The sequence below is a fragment of the Podarcis cretensis genome (genome assembly GCF_951804945.1).
Source record: "Podarcis cretensis genome assembly, chromosome: 4".
Taxonomy (NCBI): Eukaryota; Metazoa; Chordata; class Lepidosauria; order Squamata; family Lacertidae; genus Podarcis; species Podarcis cretensis.
In genome coordinates, this window is record NC_137173.1 from 45,387,813 (window position 1) to 45,413,304 (window position 25,492).

Below are 25,492 nucleotides of genomic sequence, written 5' to 3' on the forward strand. Positions count from 1 at the left end.
ACTTTGGCCATCCCAGCTGCCATTACACACAATGTGTTTTGAGTTTGCATGAGTTTGGCTTTAGGTGCAATCCCTGTAATGTAAACCCAACCTCCGCACACCCCTGGTAAATGATTAGTGAAGAACAAATGTTAAAATAGTTAAGCAGCTCTTTTAAAGCCTAACATAGGGTGGATGAAGTGGAAATGAAAAATGTATTCTGTGATTTGGCCTGTTACATCAAGTTTTGCTTTATTGTTGTAGTAGTCTAAGCAGGAGTCGGCAATTTTGTCCTTGGTTAGCCTTCTTCCTCAAAACTGCTTTCTATTTGATATTTAGGAATTGTTCCTCACCAGCTGAGTATACCTTTTTAAAAGAAGGCCATTTTTCACAGTAACTTGATTGCTCCATGCTTGCCACTGCGCAGTTGTGTGTCTGTGTGTTTGAAAGGGAATACTGCAGCCGATGTGACAGTGTATGTTTTGTTTTTTTAGAATTTTAGAAGACAAATGTTCAAAACTGTTTTTCCCTCTAAGCAGGGAGGGGGAAGCAGAGAAATTATTATAGCCAAATTAATTTAAATGGAATCTGAATTTAATGTGAGGAAACTTATTTTATATTTGGGCCATCTGCTGCTTTGGCAAAACTTTGTAACTATCGGGCTTGTTGCCATCTTTATTGCTATAACTTTTTATCGCAGTTTCTTTTCATGAATAGAGGTTCACCTGGTAATTTTTGCTCCCACTTGCAAGAGAAAATATTGCCATTTGAACTTACAAAAAAAGGATAATTTTATCCACAGCAGCAATTCTGATCAGAGCCATCCTTCCTACAAATGACTGTGTTTTTCATTCCCTCCCACTCTTGTTTTGTTCCTATATTTATAGGGCAGTAGTTTTGCCTTTGTATGTTCTGTGCACACTCATGTTGTATTAATACAGAGCCATAAGTATGGGTTGCAGGGCAATTACAAGATATTAAGCCTTTCAAGTTTGTAGCAGACCACTGGTAAAGCATTTGATGTGTAATCAAGTTAGAGCACCGCAATTTTGACCCACTTGAGAAATAGGGAAATATAAGGAGAGAGCATAAATTTAGGACTGACTAATAGCAACTCAAAAGAAAAGAGAACTAAAATGAGATGTGGTAGATGATTATGATTCAACCATTAATTCCAAAAGTAAGAACATCTTTTAAGTGTGTGTGTGTGTGTGTGTGAAAGAGAGAGAGAGAGAGAGAGAGAGAGAGAGGGAGAGAGAGAGAGAGAGAGAGATAAATGGTTTTTAAAAAAATAATAGTTTCTTTATTTGCATGTAGCTGAGGTTGACTTTTGGAGTGCCCCATGTAAACAGTTCCATGTTCAAGCAATAGCTGACCTGAAGCCCACAAAGAAGCATTGAGCAGGTTGTGTCTGTCCAATTATCTTGTTCATCCTCTCCCTTCAGACACAACCTGCCACCTGAATGTAGGGGGGACTATTTGTGGGGCTGACTGTGTGAGATCATTTGTTTTCCCTTTTACATTTATTGTTGACATGCAGAGGGCTGAGAGGCCGTCTGATAAGCCCCAGCTGTGTTGTCTCCTTCCATCGGCCCGTGCTCCGACATAGATCAGCGACCCGGACTTCAGAAGCCAGGGCATGCTATTAGCAGAGTGTATTGCGCACACAGAATAGGCGTGAGGCTTGTGAAGTCATACTATTATTACAGATTTATTAATCATAAATCAGAACAAAGAAACATGTCATCTCTCTCTCATGTCGTCTCAGAGAGAACAGCAAAAAGCTATACACAAACAGAAGTTCCCAGCATACTGTGCTGGAATGTAAACAGACATGTGACACACAACAATCTCATGCCTGTTCCTTAAGGTGGAATGGAAATGTCAACATTTATATCCCATACTTCTCCCATTGTGGAATCCCATTTGGTGTGCTGCGTGTAAGTGCAGTAGAATAGGACAAAGTTACCCTGGGAAATGTGCTGTGGGAGCACGTTGTTGGATATGTGTTGTCTGTTTGTTCATTTCATTATTTCATTATTATTTTATCACATCTATACACCAGTTTTACTTGAAGGAGCCGAAAGTCATATGCATCATTCTCACCTTCTTATTTTATCCTTACGGTAAGTGACTGGCCCAAGGGCACCTGAAGTGGGAGCCAGGATCTGTGTCTCCCCAGTCCTATTCTAGCATTCTAATTGCTACATCACCACCTCTTGGGGGAATATATCTATATCTGTACTGAAACATGATCAAAAAATGATAAAATAAGAAAAGAAAAAGCTGGCACATGCTAGAGACGAAATTGTCCAGTAAATATTGTGAGTGTAGCAGATGAGGCACAAAACTCTGTTCCGAAACACATGGGCTGAATATACAATTTGCCCAAGTGACATTGGAGTTCGCTATTTGGGACCTTCCATCAAACAGCTGTGTTAGGAAAACAAATGGCCCCGATTTTTCTTTCGTCTTTCTGCAGCAAACCTGATTACATGAAAAGTGGCGAATGGACTAATGTCACTTAACAGAACCGCATCGTGTGACTCATCAAAACCCTTTAATGCTCTTTCTTCAAAGCATTTCCTTGTCAAAGATATAGAAGAAAGAAGATAAAAGGGTTTGCATCATGTAAAAAGCATACACTCCACTAGAATTGCCTACAGAGACTGAACACGATAACGTTCTGTTAGTCCTTATGTAAAATAGTTGATACAGTATCTCAATATCCTTGGCTGTCAGTGTATGAATTTACCTTCCATTTCACCTCTTTTCCGACCCTTCTTTGCCCCTTTTTATCTCCCTGCTTCTAACTTGCTTCAAAGTTTTGTATTCCTTCTTGTCTCTCTCCAAGTAAGCATGCATTGCATGAGACGCTTGGATAAAGGTTCCTCCAATCCTGTTAAAATACAGTGTTTTATCGCATTGTTTTGTTAAAAAAATTATAGCCAAGGTAACATTGTGCACTCTTTGCTACTGCTTGGTTTTAAAACTATGTTGCAATTTTGTTTTGAAAGCTTTCATAGTTTAGGATCCAAGGGGTTACATTAGGGATTCTCAGAGCCTGGAAGTCTAGTGAGATATTCCCTTATGAGATGTTTCCTATTTCTTTTTTCCTGAGGCGCTTTGAGAGCATTTGTCAATTTGGGAAAGTCAAATATCATCTGGGACTCTCTGAGAACAGGAACTAGGACTAAGAAAGCTTACTTTTTCTTGACTGCCCATCAACTGTGATAAGTTGCAAAATTCATTGAATGCAAGAGCCTTCTCGCCTGGTTTTCTGGTGATTAATTCTAGCCATAATTATATGGATTGCTCATACTGTCTCCTGGAATTTTAGGCAATGTCACAAGTGTTTGAAAGTGTTGCAACATTATAATAGTTGTTATATTAAATATTAGAAGGAAAAATGTAGAAGAAGTTGGGAATGGGAATTAAAAACAGTAAGTTAATTGGGCATCTTGTAAACTGATAAGCTTTTACCCTTGTAAATAATGGGAGCAGCTTTAGTTCACATATGTTTAAAAACACACAAATTTGCTCAACTTCTTTAAGCTATTTCTAACCCTCACTGGCAAGGGAAAAAAGCATTTCAAGCTTTTAACTTCTACCTTGCTGTTATTTATAGCAATCATTTTTGGGAGAGCTTTGCCTAAAAATCTCATATTGGTTTTTTTTTTTAAAAAAAAAAGATGAAGAAAATATATTTCAGCTTCTCCTGTACTTTGTATTTACTGCTGAGCCATGTAAATTCCTGCAAATGGATGTATTATACATTTTCACTGTGTGCTTAGGTTTTTCTTCCTGAAATACATCTTGACAAGATGACACATTGAAAGGAATCAAATAGGATGTCCAGCTTCATCTGATATCCATGCAACATGGGTCATTTGTTTTGGTTATACATATTGTTTTGTTGCACTTATATTTAGAAATCTCATTATAGGCTCCTTTTATTGTCTTTTCAGATGGAGTAATACCTGTGGAGTGTAATTGCAGATAGACAATTTTATTTCTCTGCAGTAGTTTTGAACTTTGTATTTGATAAAATTAAGATGCACTCAAAATATGGATTTAGTTCTTTGCACATTTCCCACAATCTCATTGTGCAGCCCATCCCTATTGCAGCAGTCATCCTAAAACAGCAGGATTGGTTTGGCAAAATGTCTTTCTTTACTGTCAGTATAAGCATTTGTTTTGTTTTTATCTGTGCTACTCTATACTATACAGATATGTCATCTAACTTTGAATATCCATGAAGAATTATTTAATGTTTGCCTTGTAAATTCTTTTGCTGAGAGGTAAGAGAATACAATAAAAATTTAAATGCCTTTCTGCTAAGGGCTGAAATTGATGTAGTTCTAGAAAAAGAAGGCATCTCCTTCTGAAATGTAGGGGAGCTATATTTGGACAATTTTCATTTGCTCAGTAAGATAAATGTATTCATCAAATGCAAGAATTTTATAAAAGAAATGGAAAAAGAGTTCGCCCTTTACATTTTAAAAGGCATAGCATTCAGTCCAGAGCCTATTGTGTATCAAATTGTAATATATACGCGAAGCTCCTGAGTAAGAGATGCTAACTGTTGACTTAAATGAAGGAAGACGTCCATGCATAGATTGCTTTGCCAGGATAGCTTCATGAGTGCTATGGGCCTTGAATAAGGGTCGTAGACAGCATTCTTTTCTTGCAGAACGTATCAAGTTTCCTCCCTGAAATCTCCAGTTAAAAGGACTGGATCAGGTGAAAGACACTAGCGAACTGTGTTCCTCAGTTCATGGTAGGTGACAGGGATGATAGGAGTTGTCCAAAATATCTTGAGGGCAATAGTTTGGAGAACGCTGGAGGGATTATATCGAATTAGATGGACAAAAAGTCTGACCTGGTATCAGGCAGACTCACGTGTTTATTTTATTTATTACATTCAAATCTCAGTTTCTTCCAAAGAGCTCAAGGGGGTATACATGCTTCCTCCTCCCCATCTTATTCTCACAACAACCCTGTAGGGAAGGTTAGGTTAGGCTGGGAGCAAGTGACTGGCCCAAGCTCACCCAGTGAGCTTCATTACTGAGTGGGAGTTTGCGCGATGCTCTTTACCTGTAAGATATTCCTGGGGTGATGCAGTTGCCAAGGCTAATGAAAATATATTTGACAACACTGAATATACACAAATGCTCTCTCCAGCAAGTTTTTTATATTTTTAATTACTAAACAGAGTAGTTTGTATCGTAGACAAAGAGTGGCATTTTTAAATGGCATGTTAGTACTGACTCAGTTGCAGTTTTTTGCATTGATGCTTTCTGGCTCACACTGGATTTTTTAAAAAATGACCAGGCTCTTTAATTTATGGGACTCATTCCACTGTGTACCTGTATGTACAAGATGACGGTTCCATGACTAGTACCACCCACATTACTTGATACTTACATATATTTACCCGCCTTGCTAAAATCAACATGGTAGAAAAAAAAGACAGTCATAACAGTATCTGTGTCTATTCTTGTATGCCCGTTTGCACAGAAATGGATCTGCAGATACATTATGGCATCTTCTATTACTGAACTCTGTGTGATCAAACACAAATTTTCATGTACAGAAGACAAAATAGTGGCTCTTACCATTTTCCATACTCAGCAGTATCCCAGTGAGGGCTGCACACAGGGGCCCACAATTTTAAACCGTCTGACGGAACCCATAATGGAATCATTAACTAAGATAATTAAAATAATAACTAAGATAATTATTTTAAAAAGTTATACCTGGTTGAAACATTGCTTAATTCGTGAGCTGTTGGTGCAGTATAAGCCAATGAATGTTTGCTCAAAAGGTGTTTGTGTTCAATGGTGGCTATTTTCAAAACATTTGAAGCATCTTCAGAGGAAGGACTGCCTGTAGCCCAGTAGTAAGCAGATGTTTTTAGATGACCCCCAGCATCTAAATAGTGCTGTGAAAGATTCCTGTTTGAAACTCTAGACAGCCATTGCATTTCAGTATAGATGAGCATGGACCAATAATCCTGCCTTTTAAAAACAAGAATGTGCTTTAGATTTTTCTATGCTTTATTCTATGGTGCCTTTAATGTATGTTGTTTATTCATTATCGTAAGTCACTTTGGGTTGCATTGGCAAAAGAAAAAGAAAAAGTGACGAATAAGTTTTAATAATATGAACGTAGGCCAGTGTATATAGGATTGCAGCCTTAGTCATCAGTTGTTCTTTGCATTATGAGCATTGTGGTAGTGTTTCTCTCTTGCCCCCTGGACTTGTAGAAATATGGTTTTAAATGTTTGTTTGAATGGTAGTCATATTGAAATAGCATGTTTTCGTTCAGCACTGGCATATTGCTTTAAATGTTTGTCGATTTATAAAGATTAAGCAGTGGTTTATTGAATCTGGGACACATTCCAGCTGCAAGCCTTACTTATTAAGGATTTCCCCATATCTTTATTAGTGAAGTTGGAATTAGAAATGAAATACCTTTTGCAACTAACTGGCTTACCTTTGGTATGCTGCTGAATTGTGCGGAAGGAAAAAATGCCCACAAAATATCTACCTAGTTTTGTTTTACATTTTAAAAGTCTTTGAGTGTTCCTGCTACAGTAGTGTGGTGGAGAGAGGTTAACCTCTAGCAGGCAAGATAAATAAAGTAAATTATTTTCCTTAAAAGGTTTTTAAACGATTCAGATACAGGGTGGTGGTGAAGGGAGAGGATGTATCTCTGGTCTCCAGTGATAGTGAGACACTACCCAAAACATGCCCTTGGCATCTGCAGAACCACAATCCATAAAGCCCTACAGATTGCACTAGCTGGGACGGAAATCATGTCTTCCCTTTATCAGCAAGTAGCAGATGGCGTGCTTGGGAGAAATATGATTTCCCCACAACTGGCATACTATCTTGGGGAAAGTGGTTGGGATTCTCCACAAAGTCTATGCATTCTTCATGCAGTAAACTAATTTCCTTTAAAGGCCCCAAGGGGATTGAATGCTGCCTCCGTTTGGGAAACTTCCTGCATCCGGCGCAAGATGCATTTCTTTGCTCTCCCCCCTGACGCATTTTTTGTCATCATAGTCCTTTTAGCCAGTGGTAAACTCTATTTATCAACAAGAATGTATCTCTTCTCCGTGTCAGCTTTGAAATAAGTGTGAAGTATTGCGCTATATAAAACGTTTGGATTTAGTAGTTGCTTCGTGTCTGAGGGTTTGGGGTGGGTTGCAACGGCATAAGAATCAGGATATAAATTATCCTGGCTTGTAATTTTGAATGTCTGTTGCTTCATGAATATTAATACATTCATGAAGCTTGACATCTGTCACTTGGGATGTTCAAAAGTTTTCTATTTTTAAAAATGACAAGTTTAATGGCTCTTTTTAGAGCCAGCTAGTCTGGGGGAGTTTGCTGGAATATCTTGACAGGGTTGTTTTGCACATTTTTTGCACCAAGTTGTGAAGCTCCCAGATAGCTTTGTTGCTTGTCAATTTTGACACCTATTTCAGTCCTCTTTGTAGTATAATTAAGTATCTGGTGGATCCCCGGGCTATGTAGACGTGCTGATGGCATTTCTAGATGAACTGCTTTCTCAGATCAGTGCTGCTTTATGCTTTTCATGTTAACTATATATTTAAAGAACTATATGACGATAATAGCAGAGAACAATGCAAAATCATTTGGCTCTTGAATTGTAACGATTTCTGTATTTTCAGCACTGTGGCTGCGTTAAATAAACACTCATCATTTTCTAAAGCACAAAAATAAGTGCCTCTTGTTTCAGGAGAACTAAATCACTTGTAAAGGTGTTGCCAGTTGAACCATCCTCATCCTGCTTTAAATTTGCAGCCTCTGGGAAACATAACCTGATATTGGAAAATTGCACTAGAGGGCCATTCTAGATTCAAAGATGTTTGGTATGTTCCATCAACACACTGTAGGTGCCTCTGCCTTGGCTTCAACTCTAGGTAAATTCATTTCTAAATCCTACTGTGTTTAGGCTAGTATCAATCCATAGAACACTTACAATTTTATTGAGATGCTGGTAGCTTACTTACAATAGAGGTCTACATTGAGACAAAAACATAACAAAAATAGCCTTCCTTAATAATCTTCCTGACTTTTCTGGTCAACAGGGCCAAATGCTCACTTTCAGGTTTCAGGATAATGGATGCCTTGAATCCTGGGCATATTCCGGGGTAAGAGGGTTGTCTACAAATGCAAGCATTATAGAATCAGCAAAATTTCAGGGACCCAGGTGTGTTCCTTAAAAAGATCCCCTTAGCTCATGGCATGAAAGGAACTGCAGAGCATTACTTGTCCAAGATGCCAGATGATCATCTTTTTCCACAGTCCTAACAGGCACTAACAAAGGACTGTAATTTTAAATGTATTTTTAGTATACCTTCTAAATCCATGACTGGTAAATTGCCAGCACCATGTACTGCCAACACTAATACACAGATTCCCTTACAACTGCGCATCAGCATGGCTGTTTTTAATATATCAGTTTATTCACTGATGTCTGCATAGAAAATCGTAATTCACAAATGCACATATACACAGTGGTATACTTCAATTAATTCCTATGTGAAATTAATATTCATTATAGTTTTGTGAAATAAAAGCATCTACTAATCAAAATGTTAAGCTAATGGAGTTTTCTCCCCCACTCCCAATTAGTATTGTTGTCTCACATTCCATCACTTGTAGCAGCTGGCTTGTTGTCAATTTATAGTTTGGACCTTTACATAGAAGTGGAGGGAGGAAAAGAAATTAATTACTGAGAAAGAAATCCCAATAGTACTTTAGTGCTCAGAAATCTTCAGTTACCCACTTGTTAAAGCTGCTGGTTGTGCAAGAAATGAAAAAAAAAGGAGAATCCTGCAGATATTTTTCTTGAAGGCTACCATTTGTAAGTGACAACCACATAAGCAGCTGTGTGTTTGTCCATCTGTCACAGTATTCCCTGCTCTAACAGTGGGCAGAGACTGTTCACATCACTTGTTACCTGGTTATTTTTTAAAAAAATATTTTTTATTAAAGATTTCTTAGTTTACAAAAATGCATGCATTGTGTCTTCTACAGATCAGTTTCGTTTGTTGTGAGACAAGGAAAGAGGTGAGGTGGGGTGGGAATGCTTCTAGTATTCTACTTAGTGTACAGTGGTACCTCTGGTTACGTACTTAATTCGTTCCGGAAGTCCGTTCTTAACCTGAAACCGTTCTTAACCTGAGGCACCACTTTAGCTAACGGGGCCTCCCGCTGCCACCGCGCGATTTTTGTTCTCATCCTGAGGTAAAGTTCTTAACCCGAGGTACTACTTCCGGGTTAGCGGAGTCTGTAACCCGAAGTGTTTGTAACCTGAGGTACCACTGTACGTGTGAGATTTTGTGTCAGCGTCACTTGTGTGGGTTCTCTTTCTATTCACTTGTTATATTCCCTAGGTGTTGAGAGAGGTTGGGGATGGGCTACTTGATTCTTTTAAGATGAGATGCCAGGGATTGAACCTAGGGCCTTCTGCTTGAAAATACTCCATCAAGTACTGAGATACTGCTTCTATCCATTGGCTGGATCCTGTGATAAAAACCTACTGTGGTGCCCATGCATTCCAGGGAACTGTAGCATTGGCTTGAAGAAACATCATTCTGGTTTAGCTTGTCTATGTGTTTGCATCTTACAAATAACCACATGGGCTTCCAGAATGCTGACATGTGAGGGCTTTTTTGAGTGGTGGAGTGGGGAGCAGTGTTGACACCACATTGCTGCCCTGGGCTCCTTTAGGAGGAAGGCTGGGGTGCAAATTTAATAAAATTAAAATAAAATTATGTCTTATGCTATCTTCCCTCTTATAAAGGATATTTATTGTTTTTCATTATTTTGCTAAATCTTCTAGTGGCCAAGTGCAGAATAAAGACTACAGGTGCTTTGTTCAGACTTAAAGCTAAGCTGTACTTTATCAGAAGGAGCCTTGCTCACTTTTGACTGCTCTTCAGGAATAGCCACTGGAAATGTAGAAGCATTGGGTTCTATTTTTAATTAACTGTAGTTCTTTGTTATGTCCAAGCCTGGGCAACTGTGGTTTAGTCGTGCCTACTTTCAATAACAATAATTTATTGAATTTATATACCCGGAGGGTCTCAGGGCGGTTCACAGAACAAGATCAACATAATAAAAACCACAATATATATAATCAAAATAAAAACAACAACCCAGTAACACCCCCCCAAAAAAAGAGCCACATTTTAAAAGGGCATAGGATGTCAATCAGATCAACCAAAGGCCTGGTTTAAAAGGAACATTTTTGCCTGGCAACTAAAGGTGTATAATGAAGTTGTCAATAAACTATAGTTATGATTAATTACAGTTGGGTGGGATTCTTCATTGGGAAATGGAAAAAATCCCAATCTCCTTGTGTCAGTGCTGAATGAGGAGAGGTGAGTGAGCAATGACAAGCGCAAGGTTCATGCATATAGCATTATGTTCATTTCAGGCTAAAGTTTAGGCATGAAAGGCTAAGTGTTTACTTCTCAAAACAGCCAGAATCACAGTTAAGTTTAAACTCAGTAGCCTGGTTCACATTTCATGCTTAGCAAAACCATGGTTGAGTGCAAATGTGCAGGATCTGGGAGAGATCACAGCCACGTTCCTCCTTTCTGGCTGCTGTGCTACACTAAGCTAAGCTGTTGTTTTTGGTTAGTTTATCATTCAAACCCAGCCTTGTCATCTAGTTTTCCTGGATAAGCCCTAAGCCATAAACCCAAAGAAAAAATTTGGTTACAACTTATGGTTAGTCTGGAGTAACCATGTGCGAAGTTTTATTTGTATTTTTGTTTGTCTTATTCGTATTTTTGCTGGAAGCCTCCCTGGGTGATGGGGGCAACCCAGTCAGGTGGGTGGGAAATTATAAGAAATTTTTATTATTATCATCATCACCATCTCTGCCACTGTCTGTCTCCTGTTTCCTCTTCCCCTCCTAATGTAGACTAGAAAAGTACAGCTTCTCCCAGCATCATTTTCTAGACAATCCATGTGTACTACATTTTTCTCATGCTTCTTTTCAGAGATTAAACCCGAGAGTGCATTCTTTTTAAGGCTAAAATGTTACGTTGATTTGAAATTCTACAAGGCTTTATTTTTTTTTTATTTAAGCTACCTTTTGTCTTTTATACCTGTCTCCAAAATACATGTTGTTTTTCATTCACATCACTCAAGTCTTTCCTAACCTTACCTAGCACACATGAGATAGGAATGTATGCATACATTGTATATAGCACCCACCTGAATTTGGATACCATCATATAATACCATTTTTATATAATGAGGATTCTTGTTTTGATTTGATGCAAATTTCACTATCATACTCTCCCAACATTTTCATCATATTTTCAATCCATTATTAGCCCAAGGTCACTTTCACTGTTTTTCTGTGAATCAGGCACAGTACTTCATACTTATGTTAGTGTTTTGTGATGGTTTGCTTTTTACTGAATGTGGAGCTTAATGGTTGCATATGTCAAGATGAAATTTAATTTGCTGCTTGGTGGTTCATTTACAAAGTGGCAATATTCAAAACTATTTGCGTTTTGTGCCTTGTTTTTGCTTTCTTTTATGATAGATTTGTTTTTTTGGCCTAGCTAATATTTCTAGCTAGTATTCCAAGTATGAACAGTGTTTAGAAACATATTTTTATAAGCATAGATTCTCCCACAACTGTCTGTATTTTTCCTTTATGGTTCCTAATTATGAAAACCTCAGGGAAGGCCTCAAATGCAAACTCCATGCATGAATTTAGCATTCCTCTCCAAGTTGTCTTTCTATTTGAGTTTATGAAATAGATGTCTTTCTTCACAACCTGGTACCCTTCAGATGTAGGTTGGACTTCAGTTCCCATCACCTCCAACCAGCATGGTCAGTGGTTGAGGATGATGGACATTTAATTCTGCAACATCTGCAGACCACCAAATTGGGAAAGACTGATCCTCGTTTGTGGGCAAGAGGAGAAGCCAACCAATCTAATGCATCTGTTGCATTCAAAAAGCAAACATTGTTAAATGTGCTGGCCTGATCATACATTAATATTTGGTTTATATAACATCCTCAGATTAAAACACACTTTATTTCAATGTCTGAAATATGTAGGAGGAAAGATTCCTCCCTCTAACGTCATGTAACACAGTTCTCCCCATGTTGGGATCTCTAGATGTTGTTGGAGTACAAGCCCCATCATCGTCAGCTAGCATGGGAGAGAATACATTGCTTAGCAAGTCAAACAAGCCACCTGCCAATTTTTTTTACTTTAGATTTCACTTCTCAGCTGTTCATAGGATGATTAAAGTGCAACTTTTTCAATGTCCACAGCTCTGGTGACAATGAACCACCCACCCATCCAGTAGTCTCTTGTCTAGTCTCTGATCTTCTTAGTGGATCATTTGTTGCTTTTAGGACTCTCAGAGTCAGCACTGTCTTTTTTTAAAAATGTGATGTCTTGACCCTCCACCATTGGCATGTGGCCTCTGGAAAGTTGCCCACTCCTGGTTCAAAGACCTGAAAACTTGCATTAAAAATATTTAATGAAAAATAGTTTAAGTATGTATTTTTAAGAACTATGCATTTGAATGTGTCTTGGAGAGGTGTTAACTATTGCAGACATATTTATATTGTATCTTTTTATCTTTGTTTTGTTTAATATAGGTAACGAGTTTGGGCATCCAGAATGGTTAGACTTTCCCAGACAAGGCAATAATGAAAGCTACCATTATGCCAGGAGACAGTTTCATTTAGCTGATGATCAGCTTCTTCGCTATCGATTCCTAAATGAATTCGACAGAGATATGAACAAGTTGGAAGAAAGATTTGGCTGGCTTTCATCACCTCCGGTAAAGTATATACATTAAGTTTTTTGCATTTGTCACAAGTATTGTGCATGTTTGAAATTCTAATAGTAAACTGCATTTGAAAATAAAATAAAACGATTCCTTATATTCTGCTTTCTCCTTTTAACATATTTTCAAAACGTATGAGTGGTGATGTTGTGTTTATATAACAATGAAAAACAGTCTCCTGATTACCATGAAAAGAAAGATCTTTTCTTTCCCCTCCATTTGATATATTTTATTTTATTTATGCCCAGTAATAAAACTGCTTATTTTTAGAACATGCTTTTAGCTTTCAATAAATTGTTAAATGTTTGTCATCATAATGTCAATATTCCACTTAACTTTAGAACTAGACTGCAAATAAACTCACTGCCAGGTTCAGTTATTGTGCTACATTTCTTGCTTTCTTACTCTTCTTAGCTCCCACTAGCAAGCTTCATGTTGCCCGGTAATTTACTTAAATGAGGAACACTTTGACTGTTTCCATATTATGCAGCCTTATTTGTAAAATACTTAAGCTAGAGGTATTCAAATACTGGTGGAAGGGAATAGGCAAAAGGTGACTTTGCATCTCTTTCTTGCATTTGGCAGCTTCCTGCAAATCATATGCTAGAAATTGGGGAGCTCTCCTGAATAGAGGCATGCAGGGGCTGAGGGGAGAACCCTGAAAATCAGGCAGCAACTGAGTGTGAAAATTGATGAAATCATTGCATCCAACCATTCACAATTGAGTCAAAAATTCTACTTATATGCCATTATTAAAAGTATTTTCATCTGTTCCACACAGTGGAGAAAGACTTGCTAATTATACATCTGGAGAAAAGGCGGCTGAAATGTTGATATCTGCAGGTGGTTTGCATAACCTACCAGCAGTGATTAGAACAGCATGGTAGAAGTGTGGCTATTCCATTGGCAGGGTAATGAGGAACAGATTAGTATCTTTGCTGATACTAATGTTACCCAACCGTGTCACTCCTTCCCCCCCATGCGAACTCCTGTGTGTCATGGAGAAGCCATATTGAATCTGTTCCCCACATGAGCATTGAACCAGTTTTTAATGCTATCTTCCCAACACTGCTGTCTCTGCCGCTTAGCAGTGTGATGCAGGGTGATGGCAAGGTTGGGACTGCTCAGGCACATTGCTGGGAGCACTACTGTTGTCAGTGCGTCTTCTCATCCCCAACCTCACCTTTGCCCAGCTCTAAGATCTTGGTAAGTGTCAGCAATATCAGTGTCAGAGGGCATCTCTGTGGCACCACTCCTTGACACTGGCTCATCTTGGATGCTGATTTGGGGAGGAACCATGGTATAAGCCCCTCCCACCTGGTGCAGCCCTTCCCTCATTATTCCACCATCTTGGCTACCATACTGTGAGAGTAATGTGAATACCAGGCCTTATCTAGGAGAAAGAGGCTGCTGCTATTAGTCCATAAAACAACTAAGTGGCATATTATACACAACATAATTTAAACCACAGAGATGTGGAAAGGGACAGGGGTGAATAAATGACCAGGAAATCAGTGGTGCAGCCCTATGCGCATGGTATGGTTGGAAAATGGGCAACTATATGTTCAGAGGCAGTATGCCACTGAATACCAGGTGCTGGGGTGAGTCCCTTAATTTCCTGCCTGTGTACTTCTTGGTGGGATCTGGTGGGTCACTATGGAAAATGGGATGGTAGACTAGTTGAGCCTTTGACCTGACCCCCCCCCTTATGTTTTTAAGGGAGCTCATTCAGGATCAAACGACATGTGACATGTAATGAAAAGCATGCAGCAATCACTCTGGTTTTTCTTAGATCAACCTCCTCTTGGGAGGATGCTTATTGGCACCAATGAGAGCTGTTTTGCTAAGTCTCAGAGCCACATGGTGGTGCACAATTTTCAAGGGAGACATGGCTGAGGATGGAATTCTTCTCCCAGCCATAATCACAACAACAATTCCTCCTTGTCAGCTGTAATTAATTTAAGAAAAATGAGAGACACAGCTGCACTATATAGATTAAACATAATGTGAAGCTTGGTTCTAAGAATGTTAGGTGTTGAGTCCCTGGTTCTGATGCCACTTTGCCATGAACTCAGGGACTTGCTTAAGGCTACTTAATATCTCACAGCCTTAGCCTTCTTGACCTTCCTTACATATGTTACTGAGTTAATATATATGAATTGGTTGGAGCAGTAAAGGAGCGCTACATAAGTATGAAGAAATAAAGGATGCTGAAGATACTAAAGGAACAAAAGATAACTAACAAGCTGTATGCATTCATTGCTCTACCTTGCAGGCTATTTTACGCACGTTTCCCAGACTGTGTCAGCACTTGTGTTGACAATAGATAGGATTGCAGCTTTTAATTATCACAGTTGCTGCCACAGGAGACTTTTTGGAAAGCTTTGCAGCTCTATAACTCAGGGAGAAAGAGAGAAGCAGCAGCAGTAAAATAACCACAGAACTTTAAAGAATGAGTCATCTTATGAAAATTAATTTCATAGGTAAACAATTAGTCTAAGGTGCCATCCATGGTTTGTTGCTTTTCTGATTCAACCAGATTTTGCATTTGAAATTAATACCTTTTTCATATTTAACATGCAAAGCAGATATGCAATAGCCAATGGTGTTATAGTAGACTCTGTTATTTCTTACAGTGGTGCCCCGCAAGACGAATGCCTCGCAAGACGAAAAACCCGCTAGACGAAAGGGTTTTCCGTTTTGGAGGCGCTTCGCAAAACGAATTTCCCTATGGGCTTGCTTCGCAAGACGAAATGTCTTGCGAGTTTTTCCAACTTATTTTCCCTCCCCCCCCCTTTTTCTAAGCCGCTAAGCCGCTTATCTGCTTATCTGCTAAGCTGATAAGCCGCTAAAAGCCGCTAATAGTGCTAATCCACTAAGCCGTCAATGGGCTTGCTTTGCAAGACGAAAAAACCGCTAGACGAAGAGAATCTCGGAACGGATTCTTTTCGTCTTGCGAGGCACCACTGTATTTTCATCGCAGCCTATCTGGCCACGCACTAGTATGAAATTGTTCTGGTGCCTCTACCAATTGTTTGTTACAGTATTAATAAATGTTCTGCTTTTCTCTTGCAACATAGGCAGACAGCACATTGTCAATAAGGATTATTTTAGAGATTTTAAAAGCCCGTATAGGAAAAATAGCACCATGAGGTCAATTACTGTATAACTTTTAAACCAGACCTCTGATCTCTGAGCCAGTATTCCTGTGCAGCCTAATCCTATACATTCTTATTGCAAGTCCCACTGAATCAGTGAGACTTGAACAGAGGCAAGAGTTCCTGCTTTAGTAAATCTGAGTCTTTCCTGCATCTGCCCTTAATCGTATTTAGTTTCCCTGTTGTTAATTCTTGCACTTTTTTTTTAACTGTACCTTCACCATCACTCAACTTACAGAGCAATCCAAACCTGGGCTACAAAAGCATGAGAGCGGAGATCCACTGCCACATTCCAAACTCTGCTGCTCACGCTGGCTAGAGAGGAAGATGGGTGGGGGTGGAATTTTCTTGTCCCTATGCCACCTCCAGCTTGATGTACGTAGCTGAGGGCCATAGATCATGTTTCTTTCACAGTGATGGTGCAGCTTTGAAACCAGTGGTTCCACTGGTGGCTCTGCTTTGCTCCCATTCCCTGCTTTGCATCCCTACATCTAATACCACCAGTAGGAGCACCGCTAGCAGCAGTTTCTTACCTCCTGTTCTTTCTGCTGCTTTAGCAAAGGTTTTTGCAGCCGCAACAGAGCCCCCACATCAAAGGCTGGTGGATGACCACTTCCTTCATATGCTAACCCCTTCTAGCAGCAAATATCAATGGATTTGGATTGCACTCTCATTGTATGTGCTTAATTTTGAGTTTCTTGCTGAATACAGGGTGCAGTACAGATTTAAAACCCCAACATTCAACTCTGATAGTAATACCTAATAGCTGCCCCAGTTCAATGTGAATGCCAAGCACTTGTCTTCCAGTGACATAGCAGGTACCCATTAGCCTTCTCCCAGCTTGAAATTAGCCCTCTGTAAGTCATGCATGGTTCAAGCAAAATAGCCCTCTGAAATAGCACGTGTAGCAAGCACCACTTTATAAAACAAAATTTCTTTCTGGTGTGTATAATATATAGTGAACTGAAATTGTTTAGAGTATTGTGTGCCACTTGAAGGATTGCTTCGGATGTTCCTTCCTCCCACCGCCCAACACCCACAAACACCTCTCTTCTTAAGCAATGAGGTTCTTCACTCAGCATACTTCCCATTTCCCTCTCCTGAGCAAAATTGACATGAAATTGATTAAGCATTCAAAAGTGACACAGGCAGCATCTCAAAGACACTGCTTATAAGATTCATGTCAAAAGTAAAATTCTGTGCAGCCATAAATCTCCATCAATCCAGCTGTTGGCCTAAGCAAGAAGGAACAGAGAACACTTAAAAAGAAATGTGAAGTAAAGAACAGGGCCTTTGAAAGAATTTTCTCCTCAGATGTCATTGTGGTGGATTTTCTCCACAGATATGCATACCACCACTTTCAATAGCTAAAGTGAAATATATAGCACTATAGCAGGCTCGTTATTCCTTTTTTTCTGTTATAGCTTACCCAGCTTTTTAAAATCTGAATTCTTATATGAAGTTAGTTACTTCATGACAGACTGTCACTTACATGAACTTCTTTCATCTCCACAAACCCTTGGTTGAATTGAATATGACAGTATACATATTGCCCTACTTCTATGTGGTTTAAGTTCAAAATCATTTTAGTAAGCATCTAAATCTACCTTTTTTATCTTTTGCAGGCTTACGTGAGTGAAAAACATGAATCAAACAAAGTTATTGCTTTTGAGAGGGCAAATCTTCTGTTTATATTCAATTTCCACCCATCTAAAAGCTACACAGACTACAGAGTGGGTATAGAAAAACCAGGAAAATATCCTTTCCTTTCCTGTTTGTGTTTATCATTATGACTTCATTTTGGATGTAACACTAAACTTTAGTTTAGCACTATGTGAACGAGCCTCATTCTCACTTGGTCCTTCATCTTCTCACGTCATTTAGCACAACCATGAGGAGGAGATTAGAAACACCTGCTTTCTTTTTATGTCCGGAAGGACAAGTTTTTCCATCCCAGCCTGTCTCAAACTGTGATTTGTCATCTTGGTGTGTTTCAATAAACAATAGTTTAATCACTCTTTGCCCTTTTTTAATTTAATGATAAACCTCAGTTATTGAACAGCAGGAAGGAGATGTTTTCCTCCTTGTGGTCATGCTAGAGAAGTGACAGAGGAGCTCACAAGCCTGAGGCTTACACCTTATGAATGTAAACTATTATTATTATTTACATTTATAGTCTACTCTTCCCCCCCCCCAAAGGTTCCATGGGCACTAAAAACATCAATAATAAAACCACTTTTAAAATCTGAAAACAGTCAAAACAGCCATAATGGCCCTCTAACAGCATGATATGTCTTCACTGTTGTTTAAAATTTGACTTCAATATATAGTTTTGTTTAGAAGTTTATTTTTGCAGTGTTGATTTAAATTCTGTTACTTTGGCTCTCCATTAGAACAAAATGTACACTTGTAAATGCACAGTATGTTTGCATTTTATTAATTGTATAATAGCTGAACAATGTGGGGGGAAATGCATAAGGTAAACATCCTTGAGTATATGGATGGACACAAATGTGTAGGAAATGTGTTTATAGCGGTAGGGTTCACATAGCTCCTGTTGTAGCTGATATTGTAATTTATATAGCACCACCAATGTGGAGTTTCTTTTCTCTATATGCAAAGCAAAAGAAAAGAAAAGATTCCTGCCCAAGAAAGTTTAAAAGTTCAATAGTGGGCAGAGAATAGAGAGCTGGGGTGATGAGAGAGACATAGGTAAAACTATGCGTCTGAGCAAAGAGAGTTACAAATCTTTAAACTGTAGTCCTAAATATCAGTTTGGGAGTAAGCCCCATGACATATGGGGACTTACTTCTGAGTAAGAATGTTCAGACTCTTGCTATTAGTTTTTTTGTGCCTTGGGATGTGACTACATTTTATACAAGGCCTTCACTTGCAAAGTAAACCATTTAATTTGGAACTTCTAGTCTGGGTCAGTTTGCATGGGAATTGGACTCCTTCCCCAGGCTCTTAAATGCACAGGCTTTAGCTAGGATGTGTTCATGCAACAGTGGGACAGGAACCAATTTGCTCCATGCCTGCCTTCCTCAAACCAAATCTGCATTCAGAGCCTTGCACCCTTTATTTGTTATTGGGATAGCAACGTTGGAGGGTCTTACGTTGTTTCTCAGTATTTTCTTATCATTGTGAAATTATGCATAATTTTGTTGTACTTCACTCACTCTTTTAATGACAGCTTTGCCAGTTACCTTGAAAATTAGTAACTTCCAGGATTTAGCAAATTTTAGCTTTTATGTTTGATGGTTTTTGTTGTTGTTGTTTGCATTCAGTAACTTTATACGCACTGCCAAAGTTTATTTGGTAAATAGGCTTATTTCTTGCTCTGCCTCATCACGTCGGTAGCAGTCAAGTTTCCAACATGGGCAAAGGGCCGCAGCAGGTATTTTATAATGCCCCTCTATAACTTTTCTTCTCTGTGTGTGTTGCGTGAAGGCTTTGACTTTAAATGAATACAGGTTCCTGAGATGATAATCAGCTTCCAGCATGTCTCTTTAAGCCTCTCTCTGTGTTTGCTTTTCTCGTCAGCAGGACCCAGTCTCCAAAGCATCCTTGTTTTCTCATTTTCTTCCATCAGGTCATAGCTCAACTGTTTATAGAATCTGCATGAGATTTCCCCACATGCATGCTACCTCCCTCTCATCCTTGCAGTCTACCTTTGTCAAACCTGTACCTTGTCTGCCCATCAGACCTCTTCCTCTTGCATCAATCCATTTATTAAGCATCTTTTTCTTAACCCACTGTTGTCTTTCCTTTCTCTGCACTATTGCATGCCTTGCCTCTTTGCTCCTCTAACCCTCTGGGCGATCCAATGCAAATGCCAGCCCCTGGCTGCCCTGTTTCTTCCCATAATGGAGGTTGTTGTCCTTGGAGAGGCAAACTATGTAGACTGTTTATGAATTATTCCATGACATCATTTCCATGTGGTGGTATTTAGTAGAATGGCTTGCAGATGAAAGCTAAATTTTAGCCTACTTTACATATGTGTATGGAAAGAGAACCAAAATATTTCTGCATTATCTGTATTTTAGTATGCATGTAAACTCTTGGCATTTTCCATTGTACATATGAGATTGATGAAGACCAAAAGAATCCAATGTGAATTAACAGTACTTTTCACCTTGAATTATGCTAGACCACTATATAGTGTACAGTTTTTGAGTCAAATTCCCTAGCTCCCATTTTCCTGTTGTGAATCGCAAGTCTCAGTGGTTTTCAATCAATTTGGTCCATTGCTAGTTTGTCCAGGGCATCAATGCACACTGTGAACTGAACATAAGCTTAGTCAAAGCAAATCTGAATTCTTATTCAAGCAAATGTTATTGGAAAATTTGTTTGAGAGATGCACCCAGTGGTAGCATTTGCTGCTGTTTCTTGTGTGCTCTCTACATTTATTTTGACTCAGTGGAAATCAGATTAGGATTTAATGAAGTGAAAATACATCAGACATTCTCAACACAAATAATTGCTTACAGAAAATTCAACATGCCTTTTTAATATTAAGAGAGGGGAAAAAATAAATCTCCTAATGGAGAAACCAATGCACAAGATATCTTTTATTTTTATTTTTTTATTTGTACTCTGTCCTTCCTCCTGTAGCAGCCCAGGGCACTGTACGACGTAGTCAAAAATAGAATGTTTTTCTAGCCTATTAAAATAAAAGTAATTTTAAAAATAGTAGAAAATAATATCAGCTAAAAACAATTTACATCAGTAGAACAGACATTGACTATACTAGGCCATCAAACCCGAATTGCCTATCTCCAAATGTCTAGACAAACAAGTGCATATTTAATTTAAATCAAAATGTTGATGGGGATAGTGGGACAAATGCAACTCTATGGGGAAAGAAGTTCCACAGAGAAGACTCACAAATGGGCTAAACCCATCAACAGGAAACACACACACGGAACGCACATGTGTTAAAGTATACATAATCTGAACTTTGTTGCCATTTTTGCCACACTACTTCCCAAGCAGGGTGAATCACTGACATGAAAACTTCAAGCACAATTCTGACTCTATGTATGACATTGACTCTCACAGTTACCTGTGTCTTCATTTAACCAGCTTCTACCACAGAGTTAAAACTCAGGGAATTTATGGCAGAAAGCAGCTGTTCTGTGTCTCAGAGCTTCTGTCCTCTTGAGACTTCACAAATGCACCCATACATGAGCATTTCATATAGCTGTAGTACTGTGTTGCCTACAGTGCAAGAGAACTTTATACAGTATATGAAAAATGCATTCAAAGGAACATCTAGAGTGCCTACACAGGTATTCAACAAACCATGGTGCCACTGGACATGAAAAACATAGGGAGAAACTCATCCACACAGCACAAGTCATGCTTTTAAGAATAGCTAGCACTGTCAGCATACACTGAGAAGGCCTCTCCCTCCTGCTTCTTTCTGATCCAGGCTGTGAATTTCATCCAAATAGATGAAGCTTTCAGTCATGTCTTGGAAATGTGTGTCCAACCCTCTGGCAAGAAATGATGGCATTTCACATTCTATGGACTTTAAAAGGTTATGGATAGAAAATTTACCAGAACTTAAAAAAAATTGGTATACACAAAAATGAAGAAATAATGTGAAGGGCTTTTGCTGTCCTTTCTTATTTGCTTACTAAATGACCCTTAGTGCCTATTTAATTTGCATTCCTAGATGATTAACTAACTTTTCATATACTATATGCTTTTTGCCTTAAACCGTGTTGTGCATAAGTCTCTTTCACTTTGCTTTCTTCTCACTACTCAGGGTTTCAGAAAGAGACAGTCCTTTTAGCCCGTTGTTTGTCAATTGCCCGCTGTTTAATGTATTATAATTTTTTAAGTGTGTGTGTGTTTGTGTGTGCAAATCCTAAAAAGCTGAGGACACTGGAAGAAGATTTGGTTCTTTTTAGAGGGGAAGAGTCTTGTTGCACATGTCAAGGTACATGCAGTGTTGGATTTCACCCATGATATTTTTATGTGTTGCTGACCTATGTAGTGCTAATCTACTTGGTTTAGGTCCGCATTTTGTTTTTAGCCTTCCCTGAGATCAGCATGATGAAGGGTGGGTTTATAAACACTGTGAAATACATGGATACTACACAAACCCACACGCCCCTAACATTTCCTACCAGAGGGTTCAGAAAATTTCCAGTTCCCCATCATGCAAGTGATGTTGCCCCATGTTGTAATTTTATTTTTATTTGTGCTTTCTGGTTGGAAGAGCTGCTCCAGCAAGCAGAATATAGTCTCATCACTTACTGAAAAAGAAATTCAGATGTGTGAACTTCCAATTTCCTCCTTCCAGCTTATTTTGTTTTTAAAGAATGGGTTGTTCCTTTACCTCCAGTGTGCATGATAATGTCACTGCAGTGCCTGATGCTTTAAAAAAAAAAGTTTTGCAAAGGGTCAAAGAGAAAGGGTTACCTCAGCTGCAAGCTTTCTAGTTTTGCATACTACATGAAGCATCAAACAATTTAATAACTAGGGTGAAGGGCATACTAATGCAGATTCATAGTAGGAATGGAGCAGTATGTCAACTGGATAGCAAAGTAAATAATGTTAGATATGGCCTGAGATCTCAGGAAGATTAGCATTAAAATTCAGGTACCTGTACTTCTTAAAGATGTAAATTTAAGATCCCTGACATTTGCAACCTGCACCTAGAGCTTCTAATGAGCAAATAAGGTCACTTGAATGAGTCACTGGAGTGTGATTGCCCAAGGCAAAAATGTTGCTTTGTAGCTGCTTCGTTTGCTCGCTGCTTTGAAGTGCAGTTATGTAACTGTCCCTGGTTATTAGAATTCAAGCTTTATATAAAATGAAGACAAAGAATTTAATTTAGGATCAGCCAAATGCCAAGCTCCATCAACGTGCTTCATCTGTTAAGGTTAATATCAGTGAATGAGAACACTTTTCACCTACTATTGAAATGGTGTCTGGGTGGGGAGGGCTCTAGAATGAAATTCAGATTTCACGTAAGGTAGTAGTCGAGCAGCACGCTTTTTACTAGGTTGTTGCGGCATCTGCACAGTCCCAGGTCTAGAACTGCACATGTGTAAGGTGAGATACTGGAATATTCTGGAAAGCTTCAGAGGACACCTTGTAGAGCGACAACTCCTGGTAAGCAAAACTTTAATTTTTATTTTTAAAAGCAGAGTGAAATAAATTCAGTATTGCTGATGCATTTAAGTTGTTTTCACAACATTTTGTGCTACAGAGAGCTTAGACAAATGGAAAAAGTTTTAGACTCTGTGTAAGAAAAAAATAATTATTGGTCATTGTAAATAAAATAGAGAACAGACAAGTGACTATAATAATCTCCAATACATTCAAACTGGTGGAAAATGTATTCACAAACAAACCATTAATGCCTTTTCTGCATATATGTTGCACTATAAAACTGAGTTTCTTTTGCTTGGACGCAATTAATAGAGAACTCTCATGCCTATCACAAACAAGACCCCCACTTGAAACTTCCAATTTGTCCCTGGACACGTGAGGCAGCTGCCACCTTGCTGAAGGGGGCCTCTGTCTGGTCAGTATCAGGACACAGTTGTGAATAGTGTATATCCAGGTAGTAGATAAATGTGGTAAAATAACATTTAAAAACCCTGTTGCCTTTCATGGATGTAGGCCAGGTGAAAAATCTCTTCTTGGCCACACAAGATGGGGTTCATAGGAATGAAACAAAAGGAAATCCTTTTTCAGGCACAGCTTATCGCAGCAGGGCACATTTGCAAACAGAAGAAACTGTCATAGTGCCACACACACAAGTATATACTTCAGGGAACCAGGCAGAGGGCCTTCTCTGTAGTCACACCCACCCTGTGGAATGCCTTCCCATTAGATGTCAAGGAAATAAACAACTTTCTGACTTTTAGAAGACATCAGAAGGCAGCCCTGTATAGAGAAGTTTTTTAATGTTTGGTGCCATATTGTGTTTTAATTTGTTGGAAGCCGCCCAGAGTGCCTGGGGTAACCCAGCCAGATGGGCAGCATATAAATTTATTGTATGTATGTATGTATGTATGTATGTATGTATGTATTTAGCTCATATGTGTGCATGTTTTGCTCTTCCTCCCCTCCCTAACTCCCCACTCCCCAATTAGGCTTTTCTAAACCTAATGTTGGGGGTGATCTTCCCGGAGAGAGCAGTTGGGGAGTCAGGAAGCTTTCCCTCCCAGCTGCAAACTCCAGAAAGGAGATTCACAAAAATCCCCTCTCACAAAAATTAGGCACGAAAAAACCCCAAGTTCTTTCTAAGCCTAATTACAGTGGGGAAGAGTGGTTTCATAGCAACATTACAGCTGAGAAGGAAGAATTAAGCCTTAGCTTAATTTGGTGACCCATGGGTTGGGGAGGGACATAAATCAGCAGCTGTGGATTCTCTTTCTATCCCCCCCCCCACAAGTACTGTACAACATGTAATTATTTCATTACACCAGAGGCTTCAATATTTTAGTGGCTCGACAATACAATACAAAAGATGCTGTTCTTACTTTATTTTATCCTTTTAGTTTATGCAAAAGTCGCTTCAGCCTTTGTTTTGACCTCTATTTAAAATGAAATAACCAGATCAGCTGTCACAAAAAGAATCACATCCTTACAACTTCACAAATGTTCTTCTGAATCTAGACATCTACATGATTGGAGGTCTTATGAGAATGCCAATGATCTGCATTATCCTTATGTCACTTTTTGTGTTTTTTTTTGAAGTATTTTGGATTAGGAAAGGGGGTCACATTAGGGATATAGCCTTATACCAAATCAGACTGTTAGCCCATCTAGCCCAGTGTTTTCTGCACTCTGAGTAGCACTGGCTGAACCCAACTGGAGATGCCTAGGATTGAACCTGACCTCTATGATTGAACCTGGGCCATCTTGCCTCAGAGTATGTGCTCTGCTGCTGTGCTCCACCCCTTTCTCAGAGCTACAGTCCTTTCCGAGACGATTACAGCTGTTGAAACTTGCCATTAAAATATTTTCCTAGAGGACTGTTTTATCTGTGACAGACCAGAACCGTTTCTTTTCTAAGATTCATGACGAATGTCTACAGAAATGAAATCAGAAAGGAAGGAAGCTAATAGTTCCCCCATTAATACTTTGATCAATGCTGGCATGCCACATTTTTCAGCAATTGGGCATAAATTCTCATCAGCCTTCTCTAAACAAAAGGTCTTAATTATGCCGTATCATAATCTTCATAAATGACAATTATTGTTTATGCTACGGGTGAAATACTAATTTTCTGCTTTATATGTGGTTTGAATTTACCTAATGATGCTTTATGTGTCATTAAGGTTTTTTTTAAAAAAATAATGGTTTGCTTCAAGAATTAGTTTGAAAACATCAAAAGCATAATAATTAAGTACGTCATATAATAGATAATCACAAGATTCTCATTTTAAGCTCACTCTATGCATGGGTTCATTGGGTTTGTTCATTTGTTATATATAACGAACAGTAAGGATAATGC

General features: G+C 38.8%; 1 protein-coding gene across 2 annotated transcripts in view; it reads left to right on the forward strand.

The window, feature by feature from the left end:
* The window catches only part of GBE1 (1,4-alpha-glucan branching enzyme 1), a 146,654-nt gene that overhangs the window by 102,969 nt on the left and 18,193 nt on the right, over positions 1–25,492 (forward strand). For both annotated transcript variants that reach the window (XM_079974793.1, XM_079974794.1), the window contains exons 13-14: positions 12,660–12,844; positions 17,634–17,762. In XM_079974793.1, the coding sequence (XP_079830919.1) occupies positions 12,660–12,844; positions 17,634–17,762 (314 nt within the window). The remainder of the gene's footprint in view (positions 1–12,659; positions 12,845–17,633; positions 17,763–25,492) is intronic.